This window comes from Loxodonta africana, chromosome 13 (assembly GCF_030014295.1).
Source record: "Loxodonta africana isolate mLoxAfr1 chromosome 13, mLoxAfr1.hap2, whole genome shotgun sequence".
In the NCBI taxonomy this organism is placed as follows: domain Eukaryota; kingdom Metazoa; phylum Chordata; class Mammalia; order Proboscidea; family Elephantidae; genus Loxodonta; species Loxodonta africana.
In genome coordinates this window covers 43,901,960-43,926,799 of record NC_087354.1, presented here as the reverse complement: position 1 = coordinate 43,926,799, position 24,840 = coordinate 43,901,960, and the positions used below count along the sequence as shown (strand labels likewise).

The 24,840-nt window shown below is 49.5% G+C and overlaps 1 protein-coding gene across 1 annotated transcript; it reads left to right on the top strand.

Annotated features, from left to right (window-relative positions):
* The first annotated feature begins 14,711 nt into the window (after positions 1 to 14,711).
* NR2E3 (nuclear receptor subfamily 2 group E member 3) lies at positions 14,712 to 22,177 on the top strand. The gene is made up of 8 exons (XM_064296165.1): positions 14,712 to 15,003; positions 15,622 to 15,742; positions 15,910 to 16,013; positions 16,095 to 16,334; positions 16,477 to 16,649; positions 17,798 to 18,044; positions 18,301 to 18,406; positions 22,045 to 22,177. Exons 1-8 carry the CDS (start codon positions 14,901 to 14,903, stop codon positions 22,175 to 22,177), a joined length of 1,227 nt encoding a protein of 408 aa, XP_064152235.1. The 5' UTR covers positions 14,712 to 14,900.
* Positions 22,178 to 24,840: the final 2,663 nt, after the last annotated feature.

The following is a 24,840-nucleotide window of genomic DNA, read 5'->3' as shown; positions in this document are numbered from 1 at the left end:
AAAACATAGAACAAAATTCTAACTCACAAAAAAAGACCAGACTTACTGGCCTGAGACTGGAGAATCCCCAAGAATATGCCCCCCCGACACCCTTTTTTTCAATAATGAAGTCACTCCCGAAGTTCACTGTTCAGCCAAAGATTAGACAGGCCCATAATTATAACAAACTGAGACTAAAGGGCACACCAGCTCAGGGGCAAGGACTAGAAGGCAGGAGGGGACAGGGAAGCTGGTAATAGGGAACTCAAGGTCGAGAAGGGAGAGTGTTGTTGACATATCACGGGGTTGTTAACCAATGTCATAGAACAATATGTGTATTACCTGTTTAATGAGTTTGTTCTGCAAACCTTCATCTAAATTACAATAAAAAAATAAATTCTTTAAAAAAAAACAAAGAGCTATTAAGTGGAAGAGTCTGCCTGTCTTATGTTTTCTTTAAACTTCATTGTGTAATGAAAGCAGCTGGAAATTTAAAAAGCTGGTGATGTTGGGACTCCACTCCCAGATATTCTGAATCAGTTGGTTGAGGTTAGGGACCAGGCATCGGTGTTTTTAAACATCCTTTTGGTTGTTGTTAAGTGCCCATGAATCTATTTCGACTCATAGTGACCCCATGTGACAGAGCAGAATTCCCCATAGTATTTCCTAAACTGTAATCTTTATAGAAGCAGACTGCCAGAACTTTCTCTCACAAAGCTGCTGGGGAGGTTCGAACCACCAATCTTTTGGTCCGTAGCAGAGTGCTTAACTATTGTGTCACCAGGACTCTAGGAAATACAAGTATACAGCTAGGGCCGAGAATGATTGAGAAGGGTGCTTCTTACTCCTTAACATGCATACAGGTCAATCTTATTAAATTCAGATTCTGATTCGGTTGGTCTTGGATGGGGCTTGAGAGTCTGCGTTTCCACAAGCTCCAGGTGATGCTGACGTTGCGGTCCAAGGCCCACACTTTGAAAAGCAAGGCCCTTAACCCTTTAAGGAAGTTCCAGTTTCTGTTGTATTTACTGGGAAGGTGAGTAAGCTACCTCTGAGATCTTTCTAGAACAGTCCTGTATAAAGTCTAGATTATCGGACTTAATCCACCAGTTTAGCCCTTTAGTCAATGAAATGTAGAGACTGAGATAAGTTTTTAAGCCTTTGTGCTCATGTGTCATACGTGTTTAATTTTTTTAACCAGATGACCTGTATACCACTTAGGAATTAATCTGGCTACTGGTGAAAGCAAACCTGTCTATGCCAACTTAGAGATTTATTTTTCTTTCATAAGAAGAAGTCTGGAAGGAGGCAGTTGGTGGTGTTGGTTCAGCAACTCAACAATTTCAGGGTCAGCTTCTCGGAAGTTCTCATGGTCACAAGACAGCTTCTCCTGCTCCAGCTATCATATCCATCTTCAGGGGAGGAAGAAGGAAGGGCAGTTGTAGCTGCATGTATCTCCATTTACCAAGAAAGTAAATCCTTTCCCAGAATACCCTCCAATATTCAGCAGACTTCCACTTAGATCTCATTGGCCAAAATGGTTTCCGTTGCAATTCCTAGCTGCAAGGGAGGCTAGGAAAAGAGAGAATAGGGTTGCTGTGATTAACTTGGACCAATCAGGACCTGTGACTAAGGGTGGACACAGCTGTGCCAGTACAGCTGAGGCTCTGTTAGTGGAGCGGGGCAGGGGAAGTATGTGAGTGAGACAACCAAGCATGCCTGCACACCCTTAGAGACCACAAGCTTCTGGCCAGGACAGTGGAAGTTCAAACACCACAGTAGATAGACACTGTGCCAACTGGGAACTACTCCTTAGAGTGGGTTTAGGGTGTACATCTTCTCTTTAGTCAATAAATATTTATTGAGCATCCACTCCATGCTAAGAGCTAGTCTGGGCCCTGTTCTTATTGTTGTGTGCTGTTGAGTAAATTCCGACTCATTATGACCATATCGAACAGAGTAGAACTGCCCCATAGGGTTTCCAAGGAACAGCTGGTAGATTCAAACTGCTGACCTTTTGGTTAGCAGCCAAGTGCTTAACCACTGTGCCACTGAGGCTAATGTCCACCAGTTCCATGGACCTTACAAAATACTGTGCAAGCTAAGACAAGTAGAGATAAAGAGAGATGCCAAAGCGGTCAGAGGAGTCATGCAGCCTGGCTTCTGGAGTGAGTGGCCTACAAACGGCCTACTATTTTCTGGTAGTTGGAGCGGGTGATGTTACAAGGTTTGGCTCTGACCAGGCAGCTAGGGAACTTAGCTTTATAGAGCCTCCTCTGTGGAGCATTATCTAGATCTTCTTCCATGTGCCTAACAACCTTGACAGCTGGATACTATTCTCCCCATTTTACAGATGAGGAAACCAAGTCTCAGCCAGGTTAAGAAACTGACTCATGGCCACACAGGTCATAGTGGCTGGGGAATTCGAACCCAGGTCTGATTTCAAGCCTTGTGGTTGTTGCTCTACACGGCACTGACTCACAAATAAATTGTACAAATCCATACATAAGTCAGAGCTTCCTTTACACTTAAGCCAGAACTTACTACCCAAGTACAAGGGTATTCCATCACGGTGTCATTGGTTATTGTGGATTCACAAAGATTCTACTGCTCTAGTGGGTAGAAGCCTGAGGGCAAAGGGCAGCAGAGTAACACAGTAACACAGACACACACACTATACACACACCACAGAAACACACACAGGTGCACACACATACACACACTGTTCCCGGGAAAGTGGTTCAAGGAGCCACCTCTACTTCTATTTCCTATCATGAAGTGTAGATCCAAAAACCTGTTCCTCTAAGCCCAGGGTCACTCCTGTTTGGAGGCTGGTCAGGGAGGCATGGGGACAAAAGCAGTGGGACCAAAGAATCAAATTTGCTTCAACTTGATTAATACCAGTGTCAGCCCCAACCCTCTCACCCTGATTACAGAATTCTCGGTACCTACTTCCACCTGAGGAGCCCTGCTGGCGCAACAGTTAAGGGCTCGGCTGCTAACTAAAAGGTCGAGGTTTGAACCCACCCAGAGGCCCCATGCGAGGAAAGTCTTGGCGATTTGCTCCTGTAAAGGTGACAGACAGCCTAGGAAACTCTATGGGGCAGTTCTACTCTGTCACATGGGGTCACTATGAGTGGAAATCAACTCGACGGCACACAACCACCTCCACCGGAGCCCTGGATGTGTCTCCAGTCTAACTTTTACTACCATCTTTTTCTTGTGGCTCCCCTGGGCTCAGACTCAGGCGTCACCACCCCCTCACTCCCCAGACTACATTCTCGGGGCATAACTCTGTTTGTGTTTTCTTGCTGGCTAGCAAACGCTCCCAAAGCTTGGTAACTTAAAACAAACACCTGTTGCTGTTAAATCAATTCCTAGTCATGGTGACCCAATGCGTGTCAGATTAAAACTGTGCTTGTTAGGGTTTTTAATGGCCTGATTTTTTGGAAGCAGATTGCCAGGCCTTTCTTCTGAGGCACCTCTGGGTAGGCTCAAACCTCCACCCTTTGGGTTAGCAGCCGAATGTGTTAACCATTTGCACCCCCAGGGACTCCAGCTTAAAACAACTGTTACTGTGTTATTCTCATGATTCTGTGGGTCAGGAATTTGGTCAAGGCACACAGGGCTGTCTCTTCTCCACGTGACGTCTGCTGGGCCAGAACATCCGAGATGGCTTCCTCACTCACAGGTCTGACACCTCAGCTGGGATGGCTGGAGAGTCAGCTCTCATTGTGGGCTGGTTCCTTGGTTCTTCTCTATATAGTCTCAGAGCCTCTTCCTCTCCCCATGGTCCTCATCTGAGGTAGTTCTGCCAGGCTTAACTTCACAGTCCCTCCCTGTTTTAATTCAGGAAACATCCTTCCTCCCCAACACACTCAAAATCCTGAAAATCCAGTCCTTGAGGCCATTGCCTCTAGAACAAAGAACCGAACTCCAGCCAAAAACTCTCCAGCTGTTTTGATGAATCTCCTCAACAGTCCTCGCGGGAACACGAGAAATTCTTTATAGGCTAGCATAGATTTCACAGCCAGAATGCTCCTTAGAAGCCAGGATGGCAAGACTTCGTCTCGCTTACTTTGGACATGGTATCAGGAAGGACCAGTCCCTGCAGAAGGACATCATGCTTGGTAAAGTAGAGGGTCAGCAAAAAAGAGGAAGACCCTCAATGAGATGGACTGACACAGTGGCTGCAACAATGGGTTCGAACATACCTACTACTGTGAGGATGACGCAGGACCGAGCAACATTTTGTCCTGTTGTACATGGGGTTATGAGCCAACTCAACGGCACCTAGCAACAACATATATTTTAATGCCAAGGTGCCATTCAATAATTCAATTCCACAAATGCTTTCTGAATGTTTATGATGTGCCAGGAGCTCTCTGAGCCAAAGCATCAGAATAAAACACAGCAGATATTCTTTTAGGGATGAAGATGCTGCCTCAATATTTGGCGATGGTCTAATTATTCTGTAAGCTCCTCTTCGGTGGCAAAACAAAGTTGGACATTAAACACTGGGCACCTTCACCAGGGTCTGTCACTAAGAGTTTAAATCCTCTGCCTGAAGTTGCAAGTGAGTAGTACTGAAATTCCTTTTTCTTTTTTTCTGCAATTTCGAAGAAAAAATTCCCAAATCTCTTGTGCAGGAATTTGGGGCGTGGAACAGTCCATGTTAGTAGACAAAGCTTTTCTCATGGAGTAACACCTCCACCTTGTGGTCTTTATCGGTATTGCAGGTGGATCCAGAGGTTCTCTGATTCAGTCTCCTGCCTTCAGACGCTAAGGTTTATTAGTCCCATATTTCCTCATTATAGTAGTCCAGAGAGGTTAAGTGACTCATTCAAAGTCACACAACTAATAAAGTATATCACCTGAGGCACCTGCAACGCTCTTACCACTTTTTAGGGAGAGGAAATCTTTCCTCAAACAAAATCCTACAAATGAGAAAACAGGTATTCTGGATGAAGGGCCTGACAGCCTCCACCTACCCCCAGCACAGCTTGAAAACCATTGGCTTAGACTACGGGCTGCTTCTCTGGTAAGTGGAAACGTGGAAACATCGTTGTGAAACCTGGAAAGATCCTCTGGAAAATATCATTCATTCTCAGAGAGTTCACTACTGTTTTCTGTTCTGGCCAGATAAATCCCTTTTGTTAAAACACCTTTTCTTTCTATCACAGTTATTAGCAACTCTTCATTTTTATATCTCCCTTCCCAGAGAACCTCTAAATTGATTTGTTTCAAAAGGAAGTAAATGTTTTAAACATCCTGGTGGCAAAGTAGTTCAGTATTCCTGCTAACTGAAAGGTCAGCAGTTCCAACCCACAAGCTGCTCCGGGAGACAGATGTGGCAGCCTGCTTCCGGAAAGATGACAGCCTTGGAGACGCTATGGGATAGTTCTCTGTCCTGTAGGGTCGCTAAGTGGAAATCGACTCCATGGCAACGGTTTTGGGGATTGTTTCATTTTGTTTTTGCAGAATCTTTGGTAGCACAGGCCGCAGGTATGGCCACAGCAGGAGCTGGGGGCGAGCGAGGAGCTGCTCAGTGCGAGGCCGTGTGCCAGGCTCAGGCACCGGGGGAGACCCATGCCGTGTAGTACAACAATTCCACCAGAGAGGCAAGGGTGAAGGGCAGGACGAGAGGAAGGAACAGCCAGCTCTGCATGGAGAGTTCAGGAAACTTTCGTTAACGTATTCATTTAATCAGTCAGTCAGTCAACAAACAATGATCAGGGGCTTTCCATGTGCCAGGACCAAAAAACTTAACAAAACAGACAAGTCCTAACCTCATGACGCTTACGTTCTAGTTGGAGGAGACAGGCAATAAGTAAGTCAACAAATAAAAAAGTGAAATAATTTCTGGTAGTGACTGGATGTGGGGCGGGGGGATAGAGGAAAGGGAGGTGTGAACAGGTAAGCCGGCACGTACTCGCTCTCCCGGGAAAGCTCACCGGCGGCTCCACTCCGCGCTCTGTGCTTTCACTCCTTCCAGTAGGCGGCGCTGATGCATACAATAATCAACCCAGTCTGAAGCCAGCGCCTTGAATTCCACCCCACCACCCTCTTCAAAGTGGATCCTCAAAAACTACATAGCAGCAGACACAAAGGACAAATATTAACATAACCCCAGACACAAAGGACAAATATTGTATGATTTCACTTGTATGAAATATCTAGAATAGGGAAAGGCATGGAGACCAAAGTAGATTAGTGGTTACTAGCGGCTGAGGGGAGGGCGGAATGGGAGGTTATTGCTTAAGGGGTATTAAGTTATTCTGTCAGGGTGTTGTACACACACACACACACGCACGCACACACGCACGCACACACGCACGCACACACACACGCACGCACACACACGCAATTACGAGTAATTCCCAGTCATCCCTGGTGCGGCCCTAGATATGTTCCACCACAAACAACCTAGAATACAGGGAAGGTTCTACAGGGTAATCCGTTAGCTTTTCTATGTAAATTTTATTGCAGTTAGTTAAGAATCTGCATATGAGTAGAAAATCTGAGACCAGAAATGCCCTTTCAGAAAGTGACTTCCCACAAAGCAGAATGTCTGCTTTATCCCTTCAGCCTACCCGGAAACTAAACGTCTCTGCAGGAGACTTTCTTTACTAAACTACGGAGGTTTAAAAACAAAAAAAAAATAGTTCCATTTTTTCTTCCCTTACCCTTGGACGTATCAATTCTCATAAAATAGCCGGATTATCTTCCTGGACTTGAATCCCCGCCCTATCTCTTAGTAGCTGTGTGACTTTGGGCAAGTCCCTAAACCCCTCGTCTCATCTGTGAGTGTACCAATGATAATGCCTACCTGATGGCGTTGTGGTGACAACTAAACGAGTTTACACGCATGAACACTTGGACTTGTGCCTGGCACATAACAACTTCTTAACCCATGTTTCCTGTTATTATTGCTATCCAGCCCAGCTGCCCTCAGTGCTGACTCATGGTGACCCCACGTGTGTCCGAGCAGAACTGTTCCCCACAGGATTCTCAATGGCTGGTTTTCCGGAAGTAGATTGCCACGCCTTTCTTCTGAGCCACCTCTGGGTGAACTCGAACCTCCAACCGTTTCACCACCCAGAGACTCCATTATTACTATACGTAATATTTATTTCAAATTAGCCATTTTTTCTGTAAGAAAATAAAAGAATTTTATGTTATCTTGGTTACAATTGTAATACACTTTTGTTATTACACATTCAAACGAAAGAGAAAAATACAAAGAAAATACAATAGCAAAATTCTCCTTCAGAGAAAACTTCTGTCAACACTTTGGTGAACTCCTTCCAGACGGGAGTTTGTATACACGTAAAACCAGAGATGACGTTACATATCTGGTGGGCCTGGGCTCTCTTGCACACTTGTCTCTAGGGAAGCCAGGATAGCATGGCTTAGCTGGTGGTTCTCCAGTGGGAGTGATTTTGCCCCCTGTGGACGTTTGGTCGTCACAACTTGGGGAGGAGTGCCACTGGCATCTGGTGGGTAGAGACTAGGGGTGTTAAAGATCCCACAACGGCCACAGCACCCACCACAGAGGATTAATTATCTAGCCCAAAATGCAATAATGCCGAGGTTGAGAAGCCCTGCCCTAGGCTGTTTCATTTCTAGGCGATAATAAATCTTAAACCAGGAGGGTCAGTCAGCTAGTATGCACTGGTGTGGTTGTACTTATTGTTAAACTTTTAGAATACTTTTGTACTGGTTTGCAAATAGCTGCCTTACGATCCTGGCCCCCATTCTTGCTCCTTGCCTGACCCCCCAGATCTTTCCATTGCTCCAGCAACTTACGGGTTTACGCATGGTACCAAAAGTGAGGGGTCCCTGGGTGGTCCAAACGGCTAATGTACTTGGCTTCTAACAAACAGGTTGCAGGTTTAAGGTCACCCAGAGGTGCTGTGGAAGAAAGGCCCAGCAACCTACTTCTGAAAAATCAGCCATTGAAAACTCCGTGGAGTGCAGTTCTACTCTGACCCACTTGGGGTCACCAAAAAGTCAGAGCTGACTCCATGGCAACGGGTTTTTTACTGAACCAAAAGTGCAGGGAGTGCCTCTAGGACCAGGCTTCACCACTGCAGTGGCAGTATCTGCTCTGGCTCAGGGTGATCCGCTGTGGATATTTTGGGGTGGCAAAGTGGTTAAGAGCTTATGGCTGCTAAAAGGTCAGCAGGTCAAATCCACCAGGTGCTCCTTGGAAGCCCGATGGTGCGGTTCTACTCTGTCCTCTAGGGTCACTGTGAGTTGGAATTGACTTGAGGGCAATGGGTTTGGGTTTTTTTGTTTTTTGTTTTTTTTTCCTCCTTCCCCTTGGGTAATGAGGGAGGGAAAATAGGAACAGGAGACGCCCTCGGACTTTATCACTGTTGTTTTGTGGTGAGACACTCTGCACGTGGTGTCTTAACAGCTCTGCTAGAGACTCAAAGAAGCCCGCCTCTCAGGGCCCCTTCAAGGAAGGAAACGTTACTACTGATGGTGTTTGTTTGGAGTGATGAGAAAGTTCTGGAACAAAGTAGAGGCGATGGTTGCACAACACTGTGAATGTATTAAATGCCACTGAATTGTACACTTTAAAATGGTTCAAGTGGTAAATCTTATGTTATGTGTATTTTACCACAATTTTAAAAAAAGAGAAGGGGCTTACTCCCAAGGCGGAGCAACGGTGATAGGGCATGTCTGGCAACAGACCACTTCTTTTGTTTTTTTTTTTTTACTGTGCTTTAAGTGAAAGTTCACAGTTTAAGTTAGTTTCTCATACAAAAATCTATACACAGATTGTTATGTGACCCTAGTTGCTATCCACCCCGAATTTCCAGCGTTCATTCAGCCAGCTCCTGTCCCTTTTTGCCTTTTCCTCTCACCTCTGGACAGGAACTGCCCATTTGGTCTCATGTATCTACTTGAACTAAGGAACACACTCTTCACAAGTATGGTTTTATGTCTTACAGTCCAGTCTAATCTTTGTCTGAAGAGTTGGCTTCAGGAATGGTTTCAGTTCTGGGCTAACAGAGAGTCCAGGGGCCATGTCTTTCGGGGTCCCTGCAGCCTCAGTCGGACCATTAAATCTAGTCTTTTTACTAGAACTTGAGTCCTGCACCCTACTTTTCTCCTGCTCCCTCAGAGACTCTCTGTTCTGTCCCTTGTCAGGGCGGTCATTGGTGGTAGCCGGGCACCATCTAGTTCTTCGGGTCTCAGGCTGATGGAGTCTCTGGTTTATGTGGCACTTTTTGGACAGACTGCTTTTTGTCTGTGCACCTAGGACAGACACAGGGGCCTCGACAGCTCTGCTCAGACCTTTAAAACAAATCAAGGAGAAAGACTTTACTAGCCAAGGGCTGGGAAAACTGTGCAGGGAATATCTGATTATTTCTGAATATTATCTTGCAACGAAAATAAAGAGGCTTTGTTGAGAAACTTTTCCTGCTGGTGGCTGCCTCTTAAAGTTCTGACTCTTCCACTTCCTGCTTTAGAAAAAGGAACTATTAATTAATTTAGGTCCTGCCAAGGAGAAAGCCCCATGATCTTTGGCCCAAAATCCCCGAGACACATTAAATCGAACGATACCTGCTATTTCGTAACAGGCTTTGACACTGAAACGCTGCAGGCATATTTCCATGTAAATGAATATAGAAACGCTGCCATCTGCGAAAGCAGCATATCATTCGCCCGTAAGGACGAGGATGATCTATTCAGCCAGTGGCTATGGATGGATGCTTTGCAAAAAGGGCTGCAGCTCATGGTCCCCAAACCTCCTGTTGGCCCAGGACAGGAACCAACCCCGAAGACAACTCATCAGACATGAAAGGGACTGGACAGTGGGTAGGAGAGAGATGCTGATGAAGAGTGAGCTAATTATATCAGGTGGACACTTGAGACTGTGTTGGCATCTCCTGTCTGGAGGGGGGATGGGACGATAGAGTTGGAAGCTGGCAAAAGTGTCATGAGAGACTGGAAGGGCTGACTCATTAGGGGGAGAGCAAGTGGGAGTACGGAGTAAGGTGTATATAAACTCATATATGACAGTCTGACTTGATTTGTAAACGTTCACTTGAAGCTCAATAAAAGTTAATAAAAAAAAAAAAAGTGCTGCAGGGAAAGTCTGCATAATTAAATCTCTGTGATACTGTCCCCGGGATGGTTTCCTGGAAGCGGAATTGCTCCAGTGCTGCGTGCACTTACCACTAGCTGTGTGCAAACAGTTAACGCACTCGGCTGCTGACTGAAAGGTTGGAGATTCAAGCCCACCCCACAAACGCCTCAGAAGAAAGGCCTGGTGATCTACTTCCAAAAAAATAGCCATTGAGAACCCTAGAGAGCACAGTTCTACTTTAACACACCTGAGTTGGAGTCGACAGCAAGTGGTTTTGTATGCTTTCTCAAAGATAGTGAAGACACGTGCATGGGGGCAAAAAAAGAACACATTGAAGACATCCCAGAAGACACATTCCCAGGGCCCAATCCTGTGCACTGGAAGCTGCTGCTGCAGAGAGAGCCATGGCCTCCAGCCCAGCCATGACCGGCATCTGCGTCTTCCCAGGAGCCACCCCCATCTCTGCATGGGCAGAATCCTGAGTTGTCCTTCCCCAAAAGAACCAAACCCATTGCCATCGAGTCGATTTTGACTCATAGTGATCCTGTAAGACAGAGTAGAACTGCCCCATAGGGTTTCCAAGGAGGGGCTGGTGGATTTGAACTGCCTACCTTTTGGTTAGCAGCTGAGCTCCACTGTGCCACCAGGGCTCCAAGTTATCCTTAGCCTGGGACCTAGTGACACAGGTTGGGGCAGGGGGCTTTACCTGCCAGGGACCTGAGAGTCTTAGAGAGGTCGTCTCTATCCTGCAGACCACCTCCCCATCTCCACCCCCTCCCTAGACCTCCAGGGAGTCACAGGAAGTTGCTGACCTGTCCCGTGGGGAATAATTGCATTAGTGGTAAGGTGGCCTCTGGCAGCTTCGTCAGCAGATTCAAGGCTTTGGGCTGAGTAATCCTTTGGCGTCTGCCCCAGCAGCTGGTGGTCACCGATTGGGAGAGATGTCCCTGCCCTCTCCCGCAGACACTGCTCGGCTCTGTCGTCCTCTCCCCCAGCACAGTGCACAGCCCCCGCTGGGCAGACCCACCAAGGAACCAGGGGCCAGGGTCAGAGAGGAGCTCAGCTGGGGTGCAAATGGTTTGAGGAGTTGACCTGAGAAAGTCAAAATAAACAGGATAAAGTAAGAACGAGCAGGTCAGATGTTGCAGGTGTTTTATATTTAGATGGATTTATTTTTGCAGTTTTAAGTATTCCAGGGAGTTCCTGAGTGGTGCAAATGGTTAACGAGCTCAGCTGCTAGCCCAAAATTTGGAGGTTTGAATTCACACAGAGGCGTCTCTGAAGAAAGTGATTTACTGCCCAAAAAATCAGCCACTGAAAACCCTGTGGAGCGCAGTTCTACTCTGGCACATATGGGGTCATCAGGAGTCGGAATCGACTCGACAGCAGCTAGTTACTGGAAGTAATGCATACCCACCGTAGAACATCAGGAAAATATAGACAAGTAAAAAAACGGACCCCTCATCCTTCGCGTGTCTTGTGATCCATGCGTACAGCTAACCTGAAGCCGGAACTCGTCCCCTGGAGTCCTCTGGAGACCCCAGAGTCCCCCAGAGTCCCCTGGAGTCCCCCTTCTGGATGAGGACAGAAAGTTGACCTAGAGTGAGGTTCTACAGTAAGGACAAGATCAGGGACTGGGGGAGCCTATAGAGTGGGCTGAGGAGTCAGTGCAGGCAACCTGGTGGAGGTGAGCCCTGAACAGGGCTTAAAGGATGGGGAGGGATTGGGCAGATAGGGCTGGAGGGACAGGGCAGCCCAGGATGGCAAACATGGAAAGACTCACCAGGGGAAAGAGTCCCCTCTTTGTCAGATTCTCCACTCAGCTCCTTTGCCAAAGTCTTTCACTCCTTCCCTGCAAGCCTTCCAGTGCACTTGCCTGGAGGAACTGCAGCCATGGGTCAGGCCTGGTGTTCCATACTGGCAATATTGGCCTGAGGGCTTCAGGGAAAATCCTACACCCGCCCGGATCATTACCCATTGCCGTCAGGTTGATTCCAACTCATGGCAACATCATGTGTCACAGGGTACAGCTGCAGTTCCATAGGGTTTTCTTGGCTGTAATCTTTATGGAAAAGGTCCCTAGGTGGCACAAACAGTCCGCACTTGACTGCTAACCTAAAGGTTGGTGGTACGAACTCACCCAAAGGTACCACAGAAGAAAGGCCTGGTGATTTGCCTCTGTGAAGATCACAGCCCAGCGAGTAGTTCTACTCTGTAACACCTGGGGCCGCCATGAGTTGGAGGAACAACAGTCTTTACAGAAGCAGATCACCGGGACTTTCTTCGGCTGCTCTGCTGGGTAGATTCGAACCACCATCGTCTCAGTTAGAAGCTGAGAGCAAACCATTTGCACCACCCGGGAGCCTTAGTAGCTGTGAGACCTGAAGCAAATCACTTAACCTCTCTGAGGCTTGGTTTCCTTATCTGTAAATTGAGGGTAATGATAGCTCCTTTATAGGGTCGATGTATTGCAAGTATTTGTGGGCTAGCTTTCTTGTTACAGGTAATATGAATGCCCTCACAGAGCACTGAACATGGTTGATGCCACCATCCTTGAAACCTCCTGTCCTGTGCGCCCATGCCGGTGCTGCCCTGGTTTTCCCTCTGCGGATCTGATGCTCCTTCGCCACCCCTTTATCAGTGCTCTTCCTCAGCCCCTACCTCTGGGGTGAGAGACCCTCGGGCTCAGCCTCAGGCTCTTCCCTCCCCACACACATTCTCTCCAGCTGATCCCCTCACTCTGGGACTTCCGTGGCCACCTCTGTGCATATAAATTTGGGGTGGGTTGGTTTGCGGCATGTGGAGCTCCAAGTAGTTCTATTGGTGGGAAGCTCCTGGCAGAGATGCAGGCAGGAGTCTGGTATGAAGTGGCCCAAGGAGACACTGGAAAGGCCTGCTGGGGTGACCTCTAGGGAAAATTGACAGCAAGTTCAGGACTGGGAGGAAGACAGCACAGACTCGTGCTCCTGAAGAAAGGGGGAGGCAAGCTTTGGGAAGGAGAGAAGGGTCAGTCAAATTCAAAGAAGATGCCCTTGGCTTTAGCGGTTAGGTGGAGCTGGAGATAATGTCAATTGGAGGATCCTGGAGGGCCTGCCTGGTAGGCGAAGGGTGGGGTAAGGGCAGAGGCTGAGGGACAGGTGAGAGGCCTCCACCTGGTGGCCTCGATCTTCTGAGGGCCCAGAAAGCGGATTACCCCACAAAGCCCCTCGAGCTGACTTTCCAAATCCGCAATAGTGCTTCTCTGTCACCGTTAGGGTTAACCCCGCTTACATAAGGGCCCTTCACTCTATGATTCTTCCAGAAGCTTCCCGCTGTCTCTCCTCTTCCCCTGCAGGCTCTAAGTCTGGGCAACCCCCACCCAGGCTCACCCCAGAGGTAAGCCTAGGTCGGCTGAGGGTGGTTGGTCCCCTGGGACCAGCAGGGGCATTCTGCTCAGTACTGGGCCTGGGAGCGGGGAAGGGGCAAGGGAAAAGGGGGCAGGAAAAGGAAAGGCCGGTTACTGTTATTGCTCTGTGATCCTCCCAACAACCTGAGATGTGACGATCCTAACACTCCATCCTTTACACACTCTTAATAAGGCAGGGAAACACTCTCATAAATTATCTCATTGGTTTTCCCAACAGCATGCCAGTCAGGTACTTTTGTCATTTCTTCTTTACAAACAGGAAACCAACTTTCAGACAGGTCAAGTCACCTGCTCAAGGACACACGGCTCGTCGGTCTGTGACGAGCAGGGATTTGAACTTGGGTCTGTCTCTTTTCTCTCCACTCTCCCTGCTGGGGCCTGGGGCTTGGTCCAAGGAGTCACAGGCTTCTCCTGCTCGCTCCCCCTCAGAACAGGGGACAGCCGAGGGGCTAGCCTGCCTGCAACTGGGAGGCCAACTCAGGGAAGGATGGCGAGGCAACTGAGAGTCCTCAGCCAGGCTCAGGGAGGCTGTGCCATCAGCTCCATCCCATCCTGCATGCCAGCTTTCCTGCCACCTCCATGCCTACCACCTCCAGATGGGGACCCAGTCTACCCAGCCTGCAGGTCAGCCTCAGACCTGCCCCCACATGTGATGGGAGCCCACCTCTGTGCCAGCCATATGGGAACACCAGGACCCTCAAATCCTTGTCAAGGGTTTGGGGTGAGAACTCACGAAGCAGAGAGCTGGGCCAAGAGAAGTACCCAAAGTGAGCACCACCCCCCCCACGCCCGGGGCCACACAGACATAACTACACACATATACTGGCCCATACACTTGCCCTTGGACTCATGCAGAGGAGCTCAAAAAGATTCAAGTCCTTGGGTCCCTTCAAGGTTTGACATTGAATGTCAAGTAGCTGAAGGTCTGCTCCCAAGGTGCACAGGCACCCAGGGGCACTGGGCAGCCTGGGAGCTGGTGTGGGGGCAGCAGGATCTACCAGGTTGGCTCAGGGGCACCTTGGGGAGGCTGCAGGTGTGGCCGGTTGATCCCCTGTGGAGACAGCAAAGATTAAGAGGATCATAAACTGCGTCCAACGGCTGCCCTGGGAGAAATCTGCCACAGCCAGAGCCGCTGCTGTGAAGGGCCTGGGGAAGCTAGGGCAGCCCCTGAGTTCAGACAGAGAGAGGACAGGAGGCGGGAAGAGGGGAGGGAAACACAGAGAGTGGTGGTAGTGGTAAGGGGATACACAAAGACAGAGAGGGAGATAGCCAGGTCAGGGAGAGAGGGAAGTAGAGGCAAGGACACAAACAGAGAGAAAGAGAGAGCAGCAGACACTGGGCCTGGCTCAGCGAACTGAGAGGAAGACAGCGGCTGCCCTGGACGCTCCTGGACCAGGCCAGACAGCTCCCATGAGCTCCAGCATGGCTGCCACTACACCTTCCACATCCAGGAAGGAGTCTCCAGGCAGGTGGGGCCTGGGGGAGGATCTGACAGGTATGGCTCCTTCTGGAGGTAAAGTCTGGGTCTTTGGGGAGCTCAATGTGGGCCAGAGGTTTGCAGAGACCATAGAAGGAGCCAGAGAGACTTGGGTTCAGCTCCAAGAGCTATGGGGAAGTGTAGGGGGACCAGCTGGCAAATCCAGAAGCCTAGTAACATGGGGGTCATCAGAGCCAGGACAGTGTAGGGCTCGACAGCAGAGAGGTCCCCAGAGACATTGTGGAGAGAGTTTGTGGGGTGGTAAAGCCTGATGTCAGCTGCAGATAGGAGGAACAAGTGGTGGGAAGGTGAAGCAGGGAACAATGCTGAAGCTTGGCCATGGACGAAGGAGGAAGAGAGGGCAGCAGCTGGGGGTGTAGGATGAGGGGGACACTTTTCTGGGTGGGTGAGTTGACATGGGGTGGGCAGGAAGCTGTGGACAGGGAGGGGGACATGGGGGTGGAAGAAGGTTGCTGGGGAGGGAGGGCCTTGTGGGGCCTGCCCATCCCAGCCCTGCCCTGCCCAGCCCTACCCCGACCTGCCCCACACCAAACCAGCCCAGCCCCAGGCCCAGTCCAGCCCAAGCCCAGCCCAGCCCCAGCCCCAGCCCCAGCCCCAGCTCCGCCCAGCCCCACCTTGCCTCTGCAGTCGGAGGCCAGTCGCTCCAGTGCCGTGTGTGCGGCGACAGCAGCAGCGGGAAGCACTACGGCATCTACGCCTGCAACGGCTGCAGCGGCTTCTTCAAGAGAAGCGTGAGGCGGAGGCTCATCTACAGGTGACAGGGGCAGGACCTGGCCTGCGGGAGCCCCGCTGGACCCTGCCCCTGCCAGGGGTGGAGGCTGTTCAGGGAAGAAGGTGCTAGGGCAAAAAGGTCCCCAACCTGTGGTCCAGGGCCTGGGTGGGGCACTCTGACAGTTGGGGACATATGTGTCACTTCTGCAGGTGCCAGGTGGGTGCAGGGATGTGCCCGGTGGACAAGGCCCACCGGAACCAATGTCAGGCCTGCCGGCTGAAGAAGTGTTTGCAGGCAGGCATGAACCAGGACGGTGAGTCCGGGAGCCACCCGGACAGGCCTGCCCCACGGGGAGCGGGTCTGGTGGGTGTGCTGACCCTTCCTGCCTCCCCAGCCGTCCAGAACGAGCGGCAGCCCCGGAGCACTGCCCAGGTTCGCTCGGAGCCAGGCAGCGAGCCCCGACTGGAGCCCCCGGCGGTTACTCGGCCTCCAGCAGGGCCCAGCCCACGGGGCCCCACACCTGTGTCTGCAGCCAGAGCCCTGGGGCCTGGGGCCCTCACGCCACCAGGGCATCACCACTTCATGGCCAGCCTCATAACCGCGGAAACTTGCGCTAAGCTGGAGCCCGAAGACGGTAAGTGGGACGCGGGGACTGCACCTTTGTTCCCCAGGCCACAGTGGGGCCTCACACCCACCTTGCTAGCCCCAGTTGGATCATCCATCCTCCCTGCCACCTCCGCGGAGCAGGAGCTGACGTCATACCACCCCCTCCACAGCCGATGAGCATATCGACGTCACCAGCAATGAGCCTGAGCTCCCTTCGTCCCCGTACTCCTCCCCGCCCTGCAGCCTGGACAGCATCCAGGAGACGTCGGCCCGCCTACTCTTCATGGCTGTCAAGTGGGCCAAGAACCTGCCTGTGTTCTCCAGCCTGCCCTTCCGAGACCAGGTACACACAGCCTGCCTGTTAGGGCCCGCAGTGGGTCTGCCAGGTGGGGCAGAGACGCCCCTGTGAAGGTGATGATTGGAGGTGCTCACGGCTTGGAGAAGGCGACAGTTGGGGACATACATGTCCCTGAGTCAGTGATGGTCAGTGGTACGTGTCTCAGGGTGGTGACAATTGGTGATACATACATCTCTGGGGTAGCAATAATGGTGGGGATACACACAGCCCAGGGTTTGAAGACAGCACCTATGGCCCCCGTGTCTTCTTCCTCCTAGACAAACCCTCATGTCTGAAGGGTTCTGAACAGCACCAGTGGCCAACCCTAAGCTCCCTTGAAACACAAGACCTCTGACTCCAGGGCTTGCGTTTCAGTCCACCCTCTTCACCTCTCAAATACCTCTCTGATGGGAGAGCAGAGGGCCTGGGCCCTTAGCCAGGAGTGTGTGTGTTTAGATGGAACACCTCAGAAGAGTCAGGCCAAGCCTCTGGACATTTAAGTTAGGATGCTCTGGGGGAATGCGCCTGAGCCTTCCCACCTTGCCTAGCTCTTTTCTGGTGCCATCAAGTCATCTCTGACTCATGGCGGCCCCATGTGGGTCAGAGTAGAACTGCGCCCCACCAGGTTTTCAGTGGCTGATTTTTCAGAAGTAGATTGCCAGGACTTTCTTCCGAGGTACCTCTGGGTGGGCTTGAACCTCTAACCTTTTGGGTAGCAGCCAAAAGAGCTAACCGTTTGCACCACTCTGTTGTTAGCTGCTGTTGAGTCAGCTCCCAATTCAGAACAGCCCCATGTGCTACACAATAGAACTGCCCCATTGGGTTTTCTTGGCTATAATCTTTGTGGAAGCAGTTTGCCAGGCCTTTCTTCCATGGCATCACTCTAGGCTTTCCTAAATGTTCCAGGAGCAGTTGTGGATGGAGCCCAGAGTACCTCAGAGCTGAGCAGCTGGGCAGATGATACCAAATTCCACAGTTCTGGGTCATGGCTGATTGGAGGTCCAAGGCAGGGGGTAATGATAAGCCAAGGTCAAGAGAATGTTGTAGGCACGGAGGACAAGCACTTCTGTTCCCGGGGCACCGCCGGAAGTGGCAGAGGTTCCAGGCTGAGCCAGAGTCACTCATCTGTCTGAGTTCACACCCTCTGCCCACAGGTGATCCTGCTGGAGGAGGCATGGAGTGAACTCTTCCTCCTAGGAGCCATACAGTGGTCCCTGCCCCTGGACAGCTGCCCTCTGCTGGCCCCGCCTGAGGCCCCTGCTGCCAGCAGCTCTCAGGGACGGCTCAAGCTGGCCAGCATGGAGATACACGCCCTGCAGGAAACCATCTCACGGTTCCGGGCGCTGGCAGTGGACCCCACAGAGTTTGCCTGCATGAAGGCCCTGGTCCTCTTCAGACCAGGTGACTGAGTCTTTGTCCGAGCCTTGGGAGAAATGGCTGGGAGGAAGGGTGGGAATGCTAGTGTCTTTCCTCTGCCTCCCTCTGTCCCTCTGCCACCCCACAGAGTCCCAGCAGTGTGCAGGCGTCTTCCCTAGGGGGCAGCAGAGGAAAGGTGCAGGCCTGGACTCATTCATTCCAGGGCCTCGGCTGACCGTGAGGTGGGAGGGCAGGCTGGGGAGACGTGGGAGAGGACCTCACTGGCGCTGCTTCTCTCCAGAAACACGGGGCCTGAAGGATCCTGAGAACGTGGAGGCCTTGCAGGACCAGTCCCAAGTGATGCTGAGCCAGCACAGCAAGGCCCACCACCCCAGCCAACCTGTGAGGTGACCTTAGCACCTGCCTGGGCACTATCTGTCCCTTAGCCCCTCCACCTCCCTGTGCACCTCTCTGACTCCTTCTTAGGCCTTCACCCACTACATGGGACAAAGGGTCTCAGTTCAACCAACACATATCCCACACCCGCTGTGTGCCAGGCACAGTGCCAGGCCCTGGGAGTGGGGAGCCACAATGTCATAAGACAAAGTTGCTGTCTTCCCAGGTGTCAGCCCAGTGACCACACCAAAGACAAGAACTGCCCTGGTGAGGTGTTGAGGGTTGCATGTATCTGAAGGAGAGAAAGACCCATTGGGGCCGTTGGGGGTGGGAAGTGTAGAAGAGAATTGAGAGGGACTCCGTGGAAACAAGGTTGGATTTGGAAGGGTAGGGTTGAAAGGAAGAGAAGACACCATTTTCAAAGGCAGAGAGAGAGGCAAGCACGAGGTGTTCTTAGGAAGGAGCTCAGTTTGGAGGGAACAGATGATTCCTGCCAGTGAGGAGATGGCCATATCTGATTGGTGGGCAGAGGGGAGCCACTGCAGACGCTTGAGCAGAGGAGTGGCACACACAGGGCTGGACATGATGTAGAGTGGTGCAGCAGCCACTGCCATCATCCACAGGGTTCTGGGGAGTTCAGATCTTTGGGAGTGGTCGTATGAAGTGGAGAGAAGGTGACAGATGCCAGAAGACTCTAGGAGTTGGAGTGAGTCAGACCTGGCACTTGATTGGAAGTAATGAACAGTGGAAGAGGAATTATTTGGGAGAAAGGCATATTAAAAAATATAAAAGGGAAAAAATCGTGTTGAGGGAACATGATAAGGTCATTTGGAGACATACAGGGGCATCCTGTAGTGAGGCACTTGCATAAAACATATGCATGGCCAGCAGCCTGTCTCTGGCCGGGTTTGGGGGATAACAGCCTGGCTCTGGCCAGGTTTAGGGGGGTGTAGCAAAAGAGGAGAAGGGGCGGGGGGAGTAGTCAATGCTCTGGGACTGCCTAGCCTGGCCCAGCACCAGCAGATACAATGGAGACAGCAAGGCTTGACCAGCTGGCGTCTAGTCATCTCTAAGGAGCTGTTCATTCTGAGGAAGTAAGTCATCATGGGCATCCTCCCATCACCTCTAATCTGCAAAATTACCCACCAAAAGAGGCCATTTCTCTTTAAGAAGATTCAAAGCGTCCAAGGTTTACACATGCTGCAGAGAAAGCTGTTCTGCTGCTTATGTGCAGAGGGGCAACAGCTGCTGCTGAGACCTGACAGTGTCTCCTGAGTGTGGTCATCAGAGGCACCCAGAAACCAGCAACCCCCCTCAGGCCAAGTTTCTGTTGGGACCAGCTCCCAGAGATGTCTTGGCATTGCATACTGGCTTTGAGTTGAATTACAAAATAATGATTAATATTTCTTCTGTTGCTTCTATAGCAGTTCAGTGCCAACGACCGGCAGAACTGAGTGTTGAGGCGTGGTTTTGGGTTCTCTAAGTCAGTGCAGTTCGGGTTTTTGTTTTTTATTTTTAAACTGCAATTTTCATCATGACCTGATACACACATAAACAACTGAAACAAAGTTCCACCAAATAACACCTATCCTTGTATAGTGGCCCTGGCGGTGCAGTGGTTAAAGAACTTGGCTGCTAACCAAAAGGTCAGCAGTTTCAATCCACCAGCAGCTCCTTGGAAACCCTACGGGGCAGTTCTACTCTGTCCTACAGGGTCGCTGCGAGTTGGAATCAACTTGATGGCAACAGGTTTTTTTATTTTTTTACTTTGTACAACTCCCTGGGTGCTGCCAAGGTTTTGTTCTCGGCTAACCTAAAGGTTGGCAGCTTGAACCCACCGAGCAGCGTGGCAGAAGAAAGGCCTGGCGATCTGCTTCTGTAAAGATTACCGCCAAGAAAACCCTATGGAGCAGTCCCACTCCGTAACACGTGGGGTTTTGATTTTTTACTTTTTATGATCTACTCTGGTATTTGTTTCTTGGGGTTTTTGTTTGTTTGCTTTAAGGCTGGTTGTGACCTACTAAATTTAATTTTAGACCCACTAGTGGGCCAGTGGAAACCCTGGTGGTGCAGTGGTTAAGAGCTATGGCTGCTAACCAAAAGGTCAGCAGTTGGAATTCACCAAGAACTCCTTGGAAATCCAGAATTGACTTGACGGCAACAGTTGTTTTTTTTTTTTTTTTGGTTTAGTTGGCCAATAAAAAAGTTTAAACAATCAGCTGCTAACCAAAAGTTCAAACCCACCAGTGGCTCTGTGGGTGAAAAGACCTGTCAATTTCTTCCCATGAAGATTACAGCCTAGGAAGCCCTATGGGGTAGTTCTACTCTGTCATTAGTGTTGCTAGGAGCCAGAATTGACTCAACAGCACACAACAACGACAACAGTATTGGGCCAATACCTGCAGTTTGAAAACAATTTCTCTAATTGACTTTATAGTTACTTCTTCCACCCATTCCTTATTTCAGGAAAACAAAAGAGGGGAAGGGAGAAGGGAAGGGTATGTTATTCTCAGTGCCACTCATGAGAGAAAAAAAACCCTCAGGCCAGCAAAGCAAGTTCAGCAGATAACTGGCATGGCAGAGCAAGGCTTCCCAAAGATCTCCATGGTGGAAGTTGCATGTGAAGCTGCCCCACTTGGGAGTGGCCTCCTTGACTTCGGGTATTGACCTCAGCTGTCAGGCCTTCTACCCAGGTAGATCTGATCCTCTCCCATCTGTCTCTTGGGACTTCACCATCCACCTTCTCTGCACTGGGGCCCCCTGCCTTGGCAAATTGTCCTTATTCAGAATTACAATTTCTTTTCTGGATAAGTGTCTCTGCCACCAAAATTAGGCTTCAACTTCAGGACATTTTCAGCTAATGGCTATTTTGCTATCATCCTAGGTGGCCTACAGAGGGGAATTTATATTTTTATTCCATATATAGATATAGAGATAGATATATCCATATAGATATAGATGATATAGCTATAGCTGTATCAAGAAAAAAAAAATCTGTTGCTGTCCAGTCGATTCCAACTCATAGCAACCCTACAGGACAGAGTAGAACTGCCCCATAGAGTTTCCAAGGAATGCCTGGCAGATTCGAACTGCCAACCTTTTCGTTAGCAGCTGTAGCTCTCTGTTGCTCTTAACCACTGTACTAATATATAATTTGTATGAACCATCATATAATTATCATAATAATCATAAATATTACTAATAACAATACAAATAACTTCTTTATAACCTTCACACACAACAAACAATATTTACTTTGTACTCCTAAACAAAAGTGTTGTTAGTTGCCGTCAAGTCAATTCCTACTCATGGCGACCCCATATGTGCAGAGTAGAACTGCTCCATGGGGTTTTCAAGACTGACCTTTCAGAAGCAGATCACCAGGCCTGTCTTCCAAGGCACCTCTGGGTGTGTTTGAAGCACCAACCTTTTGGCTAGTAGTTGCATCACCCAGGGACTCCGAAACAAAAGTAAGCTCACAAAGGATCAGGGATCGGTGAAAGCGACGCCTCTAGCAAATGGGGTCTTATCCTGGGCACCTCTCATCTGTCCTCTCCTTTCTCCCCTCCCTTTCCTGAGAAGGCACTGCCCCAGGGACTATGGCTTGGAAGCTGATGATAAAACTGATGGTGTCCTCTCTCCTGTTCAGGTTTGGGAAATTGCTCCTGCTCCTTCCATCTCTGAGGTTTATCACTTCTGAACGTATTGAACTCCTCTTTTTCCGCAAAACCATAGGGAATACTCCAATGGAGAAGCTTCTTTGTGACATGTTCAAAAACTAATGAGGTGGAACTAAAACTTTGGGAAAGCTTGTCTCAGCCTACTAAAGCTAAAGCTTTGCCTACTCTTGGACCCAGCAATTCCACGTGTGTGTGTACCCAGCAGAAATGTCCACTGAAAGACATTATACAAAGGTTCATATCGGCTTCATTCATAACATACAAAAAACTGTACATCATCAGGAGGATGGGTGATAAATTGGAGAAATAATGGAATACTGTTGTTGGTGTTTGCCGGTCAGTGGATTCTGACTCCTAGAGACCCTGTGAGACAGAGTAGAACAGCTCCACAGGGTTTTCTTGGCTGTAATCTTTATGGAGGCCAATCATCAGGTCTTTCTCCTGCAGAGCCACTGAGTGGGTTCAAACCACCAACCTTTCGGTTAGCAGCTAAGTGCTTAACCATTGTACCACTGTTGCCCTGTTGCCATCGAGTCGATTCTGACTCATAGCGGCGACCCTATAGGTCGGAGTAGAACTGCCCCATAGAGTTTCCAAGGAGCGCCTAGTGGATTTGAACTGCTGATCATTTGGTTAGCAGCTGTAGCTCTCAACCACTATGCCGCCAGGGTTTCCAAACTACTAGGGCCCCTTAATGAAATACTACACAGCAATAAAAAAAAGAACGAACTACCAATACATGTGGTAATGTGGATAAATCTCACAGACCTAAGTTGAACAAAAGAAGCCGGGCACAAGTCTCATTTACACAAAGTTCAAGAACAGGCAAGACTGATGGCGACAGAAGTCAGAAGAGAGGTGACCTCCGGGGGGAGAGGTGGCAGGGATCAGGAAGGGGCACAAAGGAACCTTCTGGTGTGCTAGAAATGTCTGTTATCTTGATCTGGCTGGTGGTGTCATAGATAAATTCATGTGTAAAAATCCATTAAGTACACTTAATATGTGTGTCCTTTACGGTGTTATGTTGTTGTGGTTGTCGTTGGGTGCTGTCGAGTCATTTTCTGCTCCTACCAACTCTGTATGACAGAGTAGAAGTGCCCCACAGGGTTCTCTAGGCTGTAATCTTTACAGGAGCAGATCACTAGGACTTTCTCCCCAGGAGCTGCTGGGTGGGTTTGAACCATCAACCTTTTGGTTAACAGCTGAGTGCTTAACCGTTTGTGCCACCAGGGCTCCTTTGTATTATGTCAGACATCAATAAAAACATGAGGAAACAAAACCAGGAAAACGAATGTTGCCCAAGGCTGTCTCTTCTCTGGGCCCAGGGAAGTGAATGGGGGCACTGGAGGAAGGAGCACAAGGTCTGTGAATTCCATCATGGTTTCCACTCCAAGTCAGAGTCCAGGAGCGATGGATTCAAGCCAAGTGGAAAATCTCTCGCAGGATTCAACAGCCCGGATTCACTCCAGATGGCACCCACTGTCCCACATTCCTTTTTTCTTCCGTATCCTTCCTGGTCCCTTTCTACAATGGTGAGCACCATCTACCTTAACATGTGGCAGCTATAGGCCCTTTCTGTAAAGGCAATGTCCACCACTTCCTTAGTTCCTTCTGGAAAGGTGAAGCTCAGACAAACCTAATCTTTTTCGAAGACAGACCCAGAAGACCTGGAAAATGATAAATAAATAAATTGTAATAGTTAACATTTATCAAGAACCTTATATACCAGGCAGTGAGCTGAGCACTTACTATGCATTGTTATTTCATTCTCAGAATAACTCTGCAGGTAGGACCAATTATCACCATTTATTTAAAAAAAAAAGCCAACTGGGGCTGAGAGAGGACTCCAGCCATGGCTTGACTCTACTAAACTCTGCTGAACTTCCTCCAATACTCCCCACTCCACCCCCGAAACAGCTGAACAATTCTGTTGCCCTTTCTGCCTTCAGAGAAGAAATGCTTGATGTCCAGAAGGGAAAAGTCAGATGAGAAATCCGTGGGCTCCTAGGAGTTCTCTGCCCTTTGGCCTATGCTTGAATTCTCCTAGCTGACAGAGACCCCTGTCCGAGTGGAAGGAGAATGTTTTAGAACATTCTCTGCTCTGGAAGTGACACCAGGCTGGTGGCCAGACAGGAACATTTTCTGTACTTAAGCCCTTCCTGCTTAGGCCCTCTGACTACCTGAGACTCTCGATCTTCTAAAACCTTCAGGTTTCCCTCCTTATTCGGGCTATTTAATATTTAGAATGGCACTGTTGTTGTTAGTTGCAGTCGAGTCTATTTTTGACTCATAACAACCCCATGTGACAGAGTAGAGCTGCCCCATAGGGTTTCCTAGGCTGTAGCCTTTACAGACCAGATTGCCAGGTCTTTCTCTCATGAAGCTGCTGGGTGGGTTGGAACCACCAACCTTTCAGTTAGCAGCCAAGCGCTTGACCATTTGCACCACCAGGGTAATGCCATTATACTTTCCAATTCCCCATCAAAAGCTTTATCCCTAAGATTAAAAGGCCTAAAGAGAGCCTGAACAAAGGCATCTTAGCAAGAAACGTGGTTGAAATACAACCAGATAGGCCTTGCGTATTTATCCTACAGGCCTGGGTTTGGAAAACATGAAAGGACCGCGAAGGTAGTCTGCTCAAGTTCACAGACTAGCGTCTGGGACCTGTGAGCACAGCAACTCTGCAACAGGGAAGAGATTGGGCTTTCCAGGAGGAAGTCTTGGAGAATTAACCCGTTGCCATCGAGTCAATTCCAACCCATAGT

Excerpts from the sequence above, each read along its gene's own strand:
- NR2E3 (XM_064296165.1), top strand. The coding sequence starts at position 14,901 with ATGAGCTCCAGCATGGCTGCCACTACACCTTCCACATCCAGGAAGGAG. Across the intron at positions 15,743-15,909 it reads AGGCGGAGGCTCATCTACAG|GTGCCAGGTGGGTGCAGGGA; the intron begins GTGACAGGGGCA and ends TCACTTCTGCAG. Across the intron at positions 18,407-22,044 it reads CACCCCAGCCAACCTGTGAG|GTTTGGGAAATTGCTCCTGC; the intron begins GTGACCTTAGCA and ends TCTCCTGTTCAG.